Source organism: Aegilops tauschii, chromosome 6 (assembly GCF_002575655.3).
Source record: "Aegilops tauschii subsp. strangulata cultivar AL8/78 chromosome 6, Aet v6.0, whole genome shotgun sequence".
NCBI lineage: Eukaryota > Viridiplantae > Streptophyta > Magnoliopsida > Poales > Poaceae > Aegilops > Aegilops tauschii.
The window spans coordinates 131,301,811-131,314,909 of NC_053040.3; the positions used below are offsets into that span (position 1 = coordinate 131,301,811).

Here is a 13,099-nt window from a genome sequence, read left to right on the forward strand (position 1 = left end):
TTTGAATTTAATGTTCATATAAGGGGGTGGAGCACCCAGGGGCCAAAAACCGGCGTCGGGAATAACAACTCTACCAGTCCATTCTTTCATCATACAAACAGTAATAAACTCTGCTGGAGTTGCTCTAAGCAGTGTAGACTTTGCATTGTATCTAAACTATGCTAAATTTTTCTGATAACATGATACATGTATATTATACTAAAAACTACGCTAACATTTTTTGACAAAGACAAACGTACTATCAGCTAACATAAAAAACATTTTACATTTTGAGACGTACATGTAGTTCTCCCTCTGTAAAGAAACGCTTTTATATTTCTTTACAGAGGAAGTAATATATCAAGAGTAACTTCGTTCTCAAACAAGGGTTTTGACTGGACATGAGGTTGGGGTTGGCCTCGGCCTATCTGCCCGTGTCCGTCCCTGACTGTATAGCCTGTAGGTGGTTGATCTGGAAACCGGCTCTTGATCGGACGGACGGTGTAGGTCCACACCTTGCTCCCGAGTCCCTGACCAATATATGCCGCCCAGCGGCCCCAATCTCCCCCTACCGTGGCCGACTCCCGACTCAGGCGGTCGCCGAATCCTCTCTTCGCCGGCGCCGTAGAAGAAGCGCCAGAGATTCCTTTCCAGCCGCGCCGCGCCGCCCCCCACTGCCCTAGCGTGGAGTGGAGCGGGCAGGAGATCTGTCCAGGCGAGTCCTTCTCTCGGTGGTACGGAAGCCCTGAATTATTTGCGCCTGGATACTTCTAGAAGTTCCTTGTTCGTTGCTGCGAGCAATCAAATTCGTACCCTTGTTACTTTCTGAGACGCTTGAATCTGTCCAGTTAGCCATGGATTTGACCCGATTTGATCTAACATCAGCTTGTTCCCCCCCCTCAAAAAGTTGGGGTTCGACTGAGCTAGGGTTTGTGCCTGGCGTTGGTAAGGTCGCATTGCGCTTTAGCGCGTGCGTAAGTATGTGTAGGTGGGGTGGGTGTGCCTGTGCCTGGGCTTAGCGCCTCTGCGGGAGTCTGTGAACTGTCGCTCTTAGCACAAGAGTGACCACTATGACTTCTGTCCTCACGTTCATGTGTTTCCCTGCGTGTTTTCTTATGTGGTGGTGTAGATTTTATTTTGATGGCGTATATGGCAGTACAAATATATTTGAAGTAGTCGGGTTCTGATGCCCTCTGGTGATGATTGCAGGCAAGTATTGTCCAGATGAGTTCGAAGAAGGTTCCGTTCAATCGGCATAAGGAGAACGAGGAGGCGAGGAAGAAGGTCAGGGGTTTGAGTCCCTTTTAAACCTTTCCTGAGACACTTTAGTTTGCTTTCTGCACACACTTTTGGTTCATATCTGATTTTAACTCTTTGGTATTGTGAAGAGGGAGGAAGATGAAGCGGCGCGTGTGTACGCGGAGTTTGTCAAGTCATTCGAGGGTGAGAGCGCGTCTGGGTCAAAGTTCGTCCGAGGGGGTGTTATCGACCCCAATGCCAAGCTGAGAGCTGATTCTGAAGGTTAGTGATAGGGGTTTCATTCTCCTGTACTTTGCCATGGTTACCTTCCAGTTTGTAGTTTCAGTATCAATCATGATGGATATATGCACTGTTTCTTTTTATTGCTCCAATTAATCAAGAGGCTGTCCTTTTTATTCATTCGCCGATGACAGGTGGAAATTCCAAAGATAGGGGGTCTGTTCCAAAGAAGGGCAGTAGGTAACTGAAATAAATACTTGATTTCTAGAAGATGGTATCCTGTGGCACCACGGCTACATCTTTAGACATCATGTGCTGATATACCCAGAAATGGGACTTCAGAGACCAAGCATGAGCAGTTTTAAAACGCCTGATGATATATTCTGGCTTATAATTTACTATATGTTACAATTATGACTCCTGAATTATTAGTTTATTTACCTTTTGTTGCCAAGTTCTGAATGCATTTAAAATATGCATGGTTTGAAGAAGAAAATAGTCTTGTCTGGCCTTATGAACAGCCATGCCATCTCATTGCATGACACATAATGCACCTGCATTTATGCTGTAGTGCAGACTATAGTTGCGCTTCCTCAAAATAGCTATTCATTGTTGCGCTGACCTGATGCTCAAGATCTTGATAATGTATTAGGGGTACAGAATTTGTGTTCTCCTTTGTTTATAGTACACGATTAATGTGGTCATGACTTTTTAGAGTCACATACCATGGAGAGAGTATCCATGTTGTTTCTATCAAAGTGGAATTAATTGCGAGAAAACTCTAAATTTGTAAAACCTGTATGAATAATAATTCATCGGCAGCAAATGCCATGTTTGATGGTATTAATGTAATAACTACCAAATGTGTCAAGCTTTTGTGAAGTTTTGAATGTCAATGATGCTGATTGTACTCTCCTAGAATCTTGAACCAACATCCAAAATTCAAGCCATGGAATTTTGTTAGTTGCAGCAAACGTTTACTAATTCTGATATGAGTTTGCTTCAAAACCCGATGCTTTCAACTAATTATATTATTATTTTATTCAAACGTGGAAAAATGTAGGTACTCTTAAACTGCAATGCAGATTGGAGCTTTACTTTGACTTTTACTTGTCTCGCGTCCCATGCTAGCATAAGTTAAGAATGTTCCGTGGTTTCCACTAAATCATTGAGGCACAGCCTGATAGTAGGATAAATTGGACTCCCTATATATAAACTAGAATGGATTCAAACTTGTGGGAAAATTAATAAAGTACGCACATATATTTGATTGACATGATTTTGAATAGAGAAAGCACACAAATTAGTGGAAGGTGAAAGTTTCAGTAGTTCAATAAGAATGCCCGAAATAGCCCTGTAGAGAGTAAATTAGTATTTTTTTTGTTTAATTACTCAAATATCCTTTTGCTGCTGCTGTTATCCATAACCCCATGTCATCTAGCGTACAAATGATATGCGGCATAGTAACTTACGAGCGCAATACATACCTTATACATAGCATATTTTTATCCAGGTATGTCCCATCTTTTGTGCCACCCTCATTTGGGAGAGAACCGGAGAAAAAGGTTTGTCACTGACGTTATTCTCATGATTGCGTCTGTAGTCAGTATGGTTCTTCGGTTGAGCATTACCTTGACCTGCAGAAGGAAGATGAGCGGCCAAAGGAAAAGGAAAGAGGAAAGCCACGGGCAATAGACACTGTCATGGAGGAATTGAAGCTGGAGAAAGAGCTTCGCGAAAGGCGTAATCAAGAACGTGCCAGTAGACATGGTGACACCTTCGTGGTAGGTTCTGTTTTAGTATATGTTAAGAGTGAAGCTTTTGGTTCGTTCTATTAGACGTAATATGAAATAAATGATTGGGTAATTTTGATTATATGCTGTACTACTCCCTGTTAGGCGACTAGAATGTGAAAATAAATCCTGTTTGCTAACTTGGAGGAACACTTTTCTAACACGTTTCCAGTTGATAAGATATATTTGTGATTGATTCCCATTACCCTCTCAGAATCTTTGTAGTTTGTCCTTGTATACTGATGCTTGAAGCCATTTCCTGCAGCCCTCTAGCCGTTTTGATGAACTACCAGATGAATTTGATCCCACTGGGAGACTGCCAGGATCATTTGATGATGGAGATCCGCAAACCACAAATTTATATGTTGGCAATCTCTCTCCTAAGGTTGATTTCCCCACTACTTGTTGTGTCTAGACATAATTTTAAGTGTACATGCATCATGATTATCTTAACCATGCAATGTAAACCTTATGCTGTTAGGTGGATGAGAATTTTCTTCTGCGGACATTTGGTCGGTTTGGACCTATTGCAAGCGTCAAGATCATGTGGCCTCGAACAGAAGAAGAACGCAAAAGGCAAAGGCATTGTGGCTTTGTTGCATTCATGAATAGAGCAGAAGGACAGGCAGCCAAGGATGAAATGCAAGGTTACTGTGCACTTCCATATAGTGGATATCATATTATAGGAACCTGAAACGTATTCATACTTTTGAAGTACTACTAGTATTCCTGCTTCCAGTTTACTGAGTTATTTATCTCAGGTGTTGTTGTGTATGACTATGAGCTGAAGATTGGGTGGGGGAAATCTGTTGCTCTTCCATCACAAGCACTACCTGCTCCTCCTCCAGGACACATGGCGATCAGAAACAAGGAGGTTGATTTTTTCATCCCAAAGTCCTACGTAATACTTGTAATTTTTGTGGAAGTTGCAAGTATATTTGCATGTTTTTGGTGTTTTCCTGTTGTTGTTGATGACATTTTGTATTTCTATGTTATGCAGGGTGGTACTGTCATCATATCTGGTCCTGGAGGTCCACCTGTTGCATCTGTTACACAACAAACCTCAGAGCTGGTTCGTGACTTTTTAGTTTTTATTACAAATGTCCTTATGCTGTGTTGTGGCCTTAATATCCATGCCATCCTTACAATAAAGCAATATCATTGAAAATTTTCCCATGTTTTTCATTGAGACCTTTTGAAGGATGAAGAATGGTTCATTTTCATAATAGATCATAATATCATTTCAGATTTTTTTCAGAAAACATGAGTGCTTAAATTCTATGGAATGAGAGAAAATTCTATGTTCCCTTGTTACTTACGAATTAACTTATGGAATATCTTTTCGTCTGTTCTCAGTGTCACATTAATTTTGTAGTCCTTCCACATGTGTTCATCACTGGGGTAATGATTAAATATATCCTAATGACTACCTGAAAAATAATCCCAGTCTGAGAAAAATGTGAATTTGAATGGTCGAATAGTAATGCCCTGGTCAAATTCAAAAGTTTGTGTTACAAATTTATACATATTGGAACCATTCGTGAGAAAACCAGTTCCTCCCAATAACTGATCGGGTCATGTACTGTTTTCAGTCAAATTTTTAATATGATTTTTTAAACCTTCTTTTACCAGCACTGAATTGTATGTGAGTTTGCCAGCTATGTTCTGTACTATTTCATTAGCCTAGATAGAATCCAATAAGTTTTGCATCGATAAGGATGTTGGCATGTTAGTTTTCTAGTCAAATATCCTTATGTAATTTCACTTTGCTGACCCATTTGGTTTAACAGGTGCTTACTCCAAATGTTCCTGATATAATGGTTGCTCCGCCAGATGATTCACATCTTCGGCATGTGATTGATACAATGGCCCTGCATGTACTTGATGGCGGATGTGCTTTTGAACAAGCTATAATGGAACGAGGACGAGGAAAAGCATTATTTAACTTCTTGTTTGATCTTAAATCTAAAGAACACACATACTATGTTTGGCGGTTATACTCATTTGCTCAGGTATCAATTGTTTTTTGTACTTCTACATTTTCAATGTTATCTTTATGATCTAACAATAGAAGACTGTATGTTCTGTCCATTCAATCTCCGTTATTTTGTTCACGTGGTGATAGTAAAGCTGTCTGTATGTGCTATCTTTGGTTGCAATACAGATGCATATTTTTTGTTTATCGTTACGACATTTTACCAGTGTATATGTTTTGCAAAGAGAGTACCTAGTAATTGGTCCAAATGAACAATTATTTAGTTCAACGAAATTTATGTTCTTTCCTTATTTAGTTCAACGAAATTTATGTTCTTTCCTTAGTATGTCCTGATCAGCTTGTTCTGTAAAATTCGGCAGTCTACTGATGTTTGGCTTGAAAGACTGTTATAGGAACCAGACACATGTGTTTCTTACATATGCAAACCACATGTATGAGCTAGCTCTATGGGGATCACTCTACCAATATGACAGTAATATAAATTCTTGTGATATTGGAACGCAGGGCGATACTTTACAACGATGGCGAACAGAACCATTTATCATGATTACAGGAAGTGGAAGGTAATAGTGGCGAACAGTGCCATTATGTGTTTGTAACCGTGTTTATCGATGATCTGACAATTTTGTATTAAATATGTTACTTTAGATGGGTTCCACCTGCTTTGCCATCCAGCCGAAGTCCTGATCGTGAAAAAGAATCTACTTATGCAGCTGGTAGAACCAGGGTAAGGTTTGGTTGGACCTTGTCAGATGTTCTTTTCTACTTTGCCTTCTTTTAGATGGTGTCCATTACATGATTAATTTGTGTTCCATTCTCCAGCGTGTCGAAGTGGAGCGCACATTGACTGAGACACAACGTGATGAATTTGAGGACATGTTGCGTGCATTGACATTAGAGAGAAGTCAGATAAGGGCAGCTATGGGATTTGCATTGGATAATGCTGATGCTGCTGGAGAGGTAGTACCCCTTGCACATTTGACCTAATCAGCTAATTCCTCTCTTCTTTTTGCCTTGAATTATCTATAGCTTATGATTATGAGTTTGTTATATTGTTTTGATTGATTTGATCTCACGCGTCCTGTTAATGGCTCTTTCTTGTTATTACTTGTGACCACTCTGAGATTAGCTAATAGCATGATGTAAACCTGATTGTGGTTGTGCTTTGCAAGCTTGATGAACTATCTGTTTTAAACATATGCTTTTGATGAGGCCTAAATTTATGTCCAAGGAGAGTAAATAAACAATATAATACATATAGTGATACATTTTGACTATCAGGACCGTCTGGTCTTATATATAATATCTGTACATGTTTTATTCTCTGCTTGATGTCATTTATTTGTCGTGAACTACACTTCAGAGGTCTACTGAATATTGTTGTGCACTTCAAGTATATTTTGTTCTTCATATTTCATGAGAACACATTGGTTCTTGTCTTGTGTAGATTGTCGAGGTTCTTGCAGAATCTTTGACACTCAAGGAGACACCTATCCCAACTAAGGTTGCACGGCTTATGCTAGTGTCTGACATCCTTCATAACAGTAGTGCTCCTGTGAAGAATGCCTCTGCATTTCGAACCAAGTTTGAGGCTGCTATACCTGATGTCATGGAGAGCTTCAATGACTTGTATTGCAGTATCACAGGAAGGATTACTGCTGAAGCTCTGAAGGTAATGCTGGCTAGATTTCTCATGTAGCAGAGATTAACTGGTTTCCTTTGATGTTCTGACTAATAGTTCATTATTTTGCAGGAGAGGGTTTTGAAAGTTCTACAAGTATGGGCAGACTGGTTCCTGTTTTCTGATGCATATCTGAATGGGCTAAAAGCTACCTTTCTTAGACCAGGCAACTCTGGGGTCACCTCGTTCCACTCTCTATGTGGTGATGCACCAGAAATTGAAAAGAAAACTAGCTCCGAGGATAATAATGGGTTTAGGCTTGATGAAGATGGTGCCCTGGCCACAGGAAAGGCAGCAGCAACGAAGGAGCTGTTGAGTCTTCCACTTGCTGAACTTGAACGTCGTTGTAGGCATAATGGCCTCTCACTTTGTGGTGGTAAAGAGACGATGGTTGCCAGATTGCTCAGCTTGGAAGAGGCTGAGAAGGAGCAAGTATATCAGAAAGACGTTGCCATGAAATATGTACAAGGCGAACCGCATAGAGCTGGAAGAGAGGATGTTGGTTTGAATGCTCGTAGGCTTGGAGATGGTACTGGTGACAGTGAATCAGATATGCTGGGGCTCTCTCGTCACAGTATGCAAACAGGCCAAAGACGCTCTAGAGAGTGCGTATCTGCTGAACCCGAACAAGTTTCAAGCAAGAAGCAGAAAGCTGATCCTGTTTTGCCAGCTTCTAAATGGAACCGAGAGGATAATGACAATGATGAAGATAGAATAAATGGTCAAGGATTGGGATTAAGCTATTCATCTGGAAGTGATATTGCTGGTGATTCTGGGAAAGTGGACACAACTGAAATTAGTACCGATCAGGCAATTCACCATCCAGATACAATTGTTGATGAAGAGCATAGGTACACCCACGCCCCTCCCCAAAAGCAAATGTTTAACCATTCTACCATTTGATTTACGTTGCACATTCTTCTTACTTACAGTAGCAACTCCTTTTTGATCTACAGGCAGAAGCTAAGGCAGATTGAGATTGCTGTAATGCAGTATCGTGAATCTCTCGAGGAGAAGGGGTTGCATAGCATGGAAGAGATTGAGAGGAAGGTTGCCAGCCACCGGAGGCGCCTTCAATCAGATTATGGTTTGTCTTCAATAGATGGTGCAAACAGCAAGCGGTCTTCTGGTATGTAAGAAGTCAGGAAGGGAATACCCTGTTTGTTTGATAATAGAAATGCCGTTTCTCTCGCACATCCATCCATCTATTACTTACTGTGTAGCTCACTTAGTAATTCATCTGATAATGATAACGACCCAAGTCATAACTCAAACTTTTTGTTATCCTGGTGCGTATCTTATAAGATAAACATTGTTCTGTTTTCCAGAGAGACTATCATTGGAACGGAGAGAAAGGGCGGATGATGCACGTGATTCTTCCAGGAAGCGGCCTCGCAGCCGGAGCAGGAGCCGTAGTCCTTCAAGGAAGTCATCACTGGATAGAGACCGAGAGTACAATCGCAGCAGAGGCAGATTGCATGGCAATGATGCCGGGAGAGACAGGGCACGTGAAAAAAGCTCAGGCCGAGGGAAGGATGATCACCACGATAGGAGCAGCAGAGACCGGGAAAAGGACAGGAGAACGGGAAGGTGATCGGAACCTGCTGTGCACTCATATGAGCTGGGCTGCCTAAACGCGCCATGCATGGGCTCCTCGAACCTGTTTGTAATGGGGTCAGCTGAGGAACTATTTTTTGTAGTTTCAGGAACAGAAGTAGTGTTATCAAACATCTAATGTTGACTTTGAATGATTGAAATGCTGCCTATTGTCGTCATGGACTGCGGCTTAATGAACTTGGATGGCATCGGTTGCAAGTTTATGGATTTGCTGTGCTTCTCTTTGTTTCTCGTTTTTATCTGCTCCAACCGATTAACCAGTATGGCAACAAAACTGGCTCCCACGAGATTTTGTGTGCCTTGCTGCAACCCCCGCTCATACGGTTTGTGAGCTCATCACAGCCAATGTGGAGTGGGATACTGATCGGTGACCCAGACGTTTCTACCCATGGATATTAAGATCATTCGCTCTATGCTTTTCTCAGTCAGACCGGTGTATTGGATGCTACTCCCTCCGTTTCAAAATAGATGACCTAACTTTGTACTAACTTAAGGCGTGGCTAGAGGGACGCGGTGTATTGGATGCTACTCCCTCCGTTTTAAAATAGATGACCTAACTTTGTACTAACTTAAGGCGTGGCTAGAGGGACGCGCGGATGCATCTAGTTCCAAGGTTGAGACAAAGGCATGGTCTAAGATGTGGAAAACAGATGTGCTTGTTAAGGTCAAAATTTTCCTACGGAGGTTGGCTCAGCAATCGTTACCGACAGCATACTTGCTGCAACATCACAACATGTCGACTCAAAAGTGTTTGTAGATTGTGCGGATCAGATAACTCATGGCGTCATTCTCTGCTCGAATATAAGAGCATCTTCAGCTGTTGAGCCCCTAGGAGGCATTTTTTTCGCCCCTTGGGGGGCTGCTGGCGAATTTTTTTGCCTGGGGTTGAGAAAATATCCACTCATTGCCCCCTCACGAACGTATCCCCGCCACCACCACCACGCGAACCGCCGAACCGGCTGGTGCTCCGCGGCGGCGGGGTACCTCTGCTTCCTTCTCTTCCTCGAGCTCCCTTCTATCTCCGTTGCGCCCGTCCCACCGCCGATCGGGACGCCGCAAGGGAAAGCGGACGCTGCGACGCTGCTAGGAGCGGGGCCGAGCCGTGGAGCCGGCATGCGCGGGGTGCAGGTGCGAGGCGGGGGCGGAGTCGGCCAGGGCGGAGCAAGGCCGATGGCGAGCTCGAGGCGAGGCGGAGCCGGCCTGACGCAGTCCGGGCGGCTGAGGCGGCAGCCGACCAGCCGGCGAGCGGGAAACCGGCTGGCGCGAGGCGGCGAGCGGGGCCGGCGCGGAGCGGAGGAGGCCTGACGGTGACCCGGCAGCAAAGCATGCGCGTCGGGAGGCGGCCGAAGGCGCGGCAACCCGGCAGGGGCTCGGGAGGCCAGCGGGGCAGACCCTTCTCCGCCTCAGACTTGGCAGCGGCAACGCTTGCCCTCGCACGAGGCGGAGCCGGCCGGGGGCGCAGCGGCGCGTGGGGCCGGCGCGAGTCGTGGGCGAGGCGGCGGAGTCCGTCAGCTCGTGGGGTAGGCCGGCTAGCGGCGAGCCGGAGGCGGCGAAGCCGGCTGGAGGGGCCGGCCGGCCGCAGCAGGCAGCACTGCACGCTGGGCACGCAGGACTCACCGGAGCTCACCGAGGTTGTGTCTCCGGCCATCGCCTCGGACCCCGCAGGCTTCGGGCCGCCGGAGCTACGGGGGAGGCGGCTTTGACCGCGCGAGCGCGAGCCCCGCCCCGGCCATGCGCGCTGTGTGCGGTAGGTGGTGAAAGGAAAGGGAGAGGAGAGAGAAAAGAGAAAGGGCTGGCAGTGGGCCTGTGCATGCGAAAAGCAACTGCCGGCATTCCCAGTTGCCCCCTAGGGGGCTGGGTCTGGGGTGGGAGCGCCGGCCGTAAATATCGCCAAATCCGGCAAAAATCGAGTCTCTGGGTGCCCGAGTGGGCCGTTTTTTGCCCGCCGGCGCCCAAAAAGTGGCTTGGGGGGGGGGGGGGGGCTTCTTGGGGAGGCGGCTGGAGATGCTCTAATATAGCCAGGTGCATTTGGGCCCTTGAAGATCAGGATATTGGGGAACGCAGTAATAATTTCAAAAAAATTCTACGCACACACAAGATCATGGTGATGCATAGCAACGAGAGGGGAGAGTGTAGTCCACGTACCCTCGTAGACCGTAAGCGAAAGCGTTATGACAACGCGGTTGATGTAGTCGTACGTCTTCATGATCCAACCGATCCTAGTATCGAAAGTACGGCACCTCCGCGATCTGCACACGTTCGGCTCGGTGACGTCCCACGAACTCTCGATCCAGCTGAGTGTCGAGGGAGAGCTTTGTCAATACAACGGCGTGATGATGGTGATGATTAAGCTACCGACGCAGGGCTTCGCCTAAGCACTGCAACGATATGACCGAGGTGGATTATGGTGGAGGGGGGCACCGCACACGGCTAAGAGATCAGTGATCAACTTGTGTGTCTATGGGGTGCCCCCTCCCCACGTATATAAAGGAGGGACGGGGGAGGCCGGCCGGCCTCTCTAGGCGCGCCAAGGGGGGAGGAGTCCTCCTCCTAGTAGGAGTAGGACTCCCCCTTTCCTAGTCCCACTAGGAATAGAAGGAAGAGAGGGAAGGAGAAAGGAAAGGGGGGCCGGCCCCCTCACCCAATTCGGATTGGGCTTGGGGGGGGGAGCCCCCTCCTAGGCTGCCTTCTCTTCTCTCCCACTAAGGCCCATATACTCCGGGGGGGGGGGGGGGGGGGTCCGGTAACCCCCGGTACTCTGGTAAATGCCCGAATTCATCCGGAACCATTCCGATGTCCAAACATAGCCTTCCAATATATCGATCTTTATGTCTCGACCATTCCGAGACTCCTCGTCATGTCCGTGATCATATCCGGGACTCCGAACTACCTTCGGTACATCAAAACACATAAACTCATAATACCGATCGTCACCGGACGTTAAGCGTGCGGACCCTACGAGTTCGAGAACTATGTAGACATGACCGAGACTCATCTCTGGTCAATAACCAATAGCGGAACCTGGATGCTCATATTGGTTCCTACATATTCTATGAAGATCTTTATCGGTCAAACCGCATAACAATATACGTTGTTCCCTTTGTCATGGGTATGTTACTTGCCCGAGATTCGATCGTCAGTATCTCAATACCTAGTTCAATCTCGTTACCGGCAAGTCTCTTTACTCGTTCCGTAATGCATCATCCCGTGTCTAACTCATTAGTCACATTGCTTGCAAGGCTTATAGTGATGTGTATTACCGAGAGGGCCCAGAGATACCTCTCCGATACACGGAGTGACAAATCCTAATCTCGATCTATGCCAACCCAACAAACACCTTTGGAGACACCTGTAGAGCATCTTTATAATCACCTAGTTACGTTGTGACGTTTGATAGTGCACAAGGTGTTCCTCCGGTATTCGGGAGATGCATAATCTCATAGTCAGAGGAACATGTATGAGTCATGAAGAAAGCAATAGCAATAAAACTCAACGACCATAATGCTAAGCTAACGTATGGGTCTTGTCCATCACATCATTCTCTAATGATGTGATCCCGTTCATCAAATGACAACACATGTCTATGGTCAGGAAACATAACCATCTTTGATTAATAAGCTAGTCAAGTAAAGGCATACTAGGGACACTCTGTTTTGTCTATGTATTCACACATGTACTAAGTTTCCGGTTAATACAATTCTAGCATGAATAATAAACATTTATCATGAAATAAGGAAATAAATAATAACTTTATTATTGCCTCTAGGGCATATTTCCTCCAGTCTCCCACTTGCACTAGAGTCAATAATGTAGTTCACATCGCCATGTGATTTAACACCAATAGTTCACATCACCATGTGATTAACAACCATAGTTCATATCGCCATGTGACCAACACTCAAAGGGTTTACTAGAGTCAGTAATCTAGTTCACACTGCCATGTGATTAACACCCAAAGAGTACTAAGGTGTGATCATGTTTTGCTTGTGAGAGAAGTTTAGTCAACGGGTCTGCCAAATTCAGATCCATACGTATTTTGCAAATTTCTATGTCTACAATGCTCTGCACGGAGCTACTTTAGCTAATTGCTCCCACTTTCAATATGTATCCGGATTGTGACTTAGAGTCATCCAGATCGGTGTCAAAGCTTGCATAGACCTAACTCTTTACGACGAACTCTTTATCACCTCCATAATCGAGAAATATCTCCTTAGTCTTCTAAGGATAATTTTGACCGCTGTTAAGTGATCCACTCCTGGATCACTATTGTACCCTCTTGCCAAACTCATGGTGAGGTTCTCAATAGGTCTTGTACACAGCATAGCATACTTCATAGAACCTATGACTGAGGCATAGGGAATGAATTTTCATTCTCTTTTTATTTTTCTGCCGTGGTCGGGTTTTGAGTCTTTACTCAACTTCACACCTTACAACACAGGCAAGAACTCCTTCTTTGACTGTTCCATTTTGAACTACTTCAAAATCTTGTCAAGGTATGTACTTATTGAAAAGAAAAACTTATCAAGCGTCTTGTTCTATCTCTATAGATCTTGA

General features: G+C 44.8%; 1 protein-coding gene across 4 annotated transcripts; it reads left to right on the plus strand.

Annotated features, from left to right (window-relative positions):
- Positions 1-460: 460 nt before the first annotated feature.
- Positions 461-8,748, plus strand: LOC109745122 (protein RRC1). 4 transcript variants are annotated; one of them, XM_020304257.4, is made up of 18 exons: positions 468-694; positions 1,189-1,263; positions 1,368-1,500; positions 1,653-1,698; positions 2,972-3,023; positions 3,102-3,242; positions 3,517-3,636; positions 3,733-3,898; positions 4,013-4,125; positions 4,252-4,323; positions 5,042-5,263; positions 5,752-5,810; positions 5,896-5,974; positions 6,070-6,207; positions 6,695-6,919; positions 7,001-7,779; positions 7,885-8,057; positions 8,257-8,748. In XM_020304257.4, the coding sequence occupies exons 2-18, from the start codon at positions 1,204-1,206 to the stop codon at positions 8,520-8,522; spliced, it is 2,844 nt and encodes a 947-aa protein (XP_020159846.1). In that variant the 5' UTR covers positions 468-694; positions 1,189-1,203; the 3' UTR covers positions 8,523-8,748. The 4 variants fall into 4 exon arrangements, with proteins under 4 accessions (XP_073357280.1, XP_073357279.1, XP_020159846.1 ...); XM_020304258.4 differs by having other exon boundaries at positions 498-713; XM_073501179.1 differs by lacking the exon at positions 1,653-1,698 and having other exon boundaries at positions 461-713.
- The last annotated feature ends 4,351 nt before the right edge of the window (positions 8,749-13,099 follow it).

What these genes read in the sequence shown, in the direction of transcription:
- LOC109745122 (XM_020304257.4), top strand. Translation starts at nt 1,204, where the DNA reads ATGAGTTCGAAGAAGGTTCCGTTCAATCGGCATAAGGAGAACGAGGAG. An exon ending in GTTCCAAAGAAGGGCAGTAG is followed by an intron (nt 1,699 to 2,971) that starts GTAACTGAAATA and finishes ATTTTTATCCAG; the next exon opens with GTATGTCCCATCTTTTGTGC. An exon ending in AGCCAAGGATGAAATGCAAG is followed by an intron (nt 3,899 to 4,012) that starts GTTACTGTGCAC and finishes TATTTATCTCAG; the next exon opens with GTGTTGTTGTGTATGACTAT.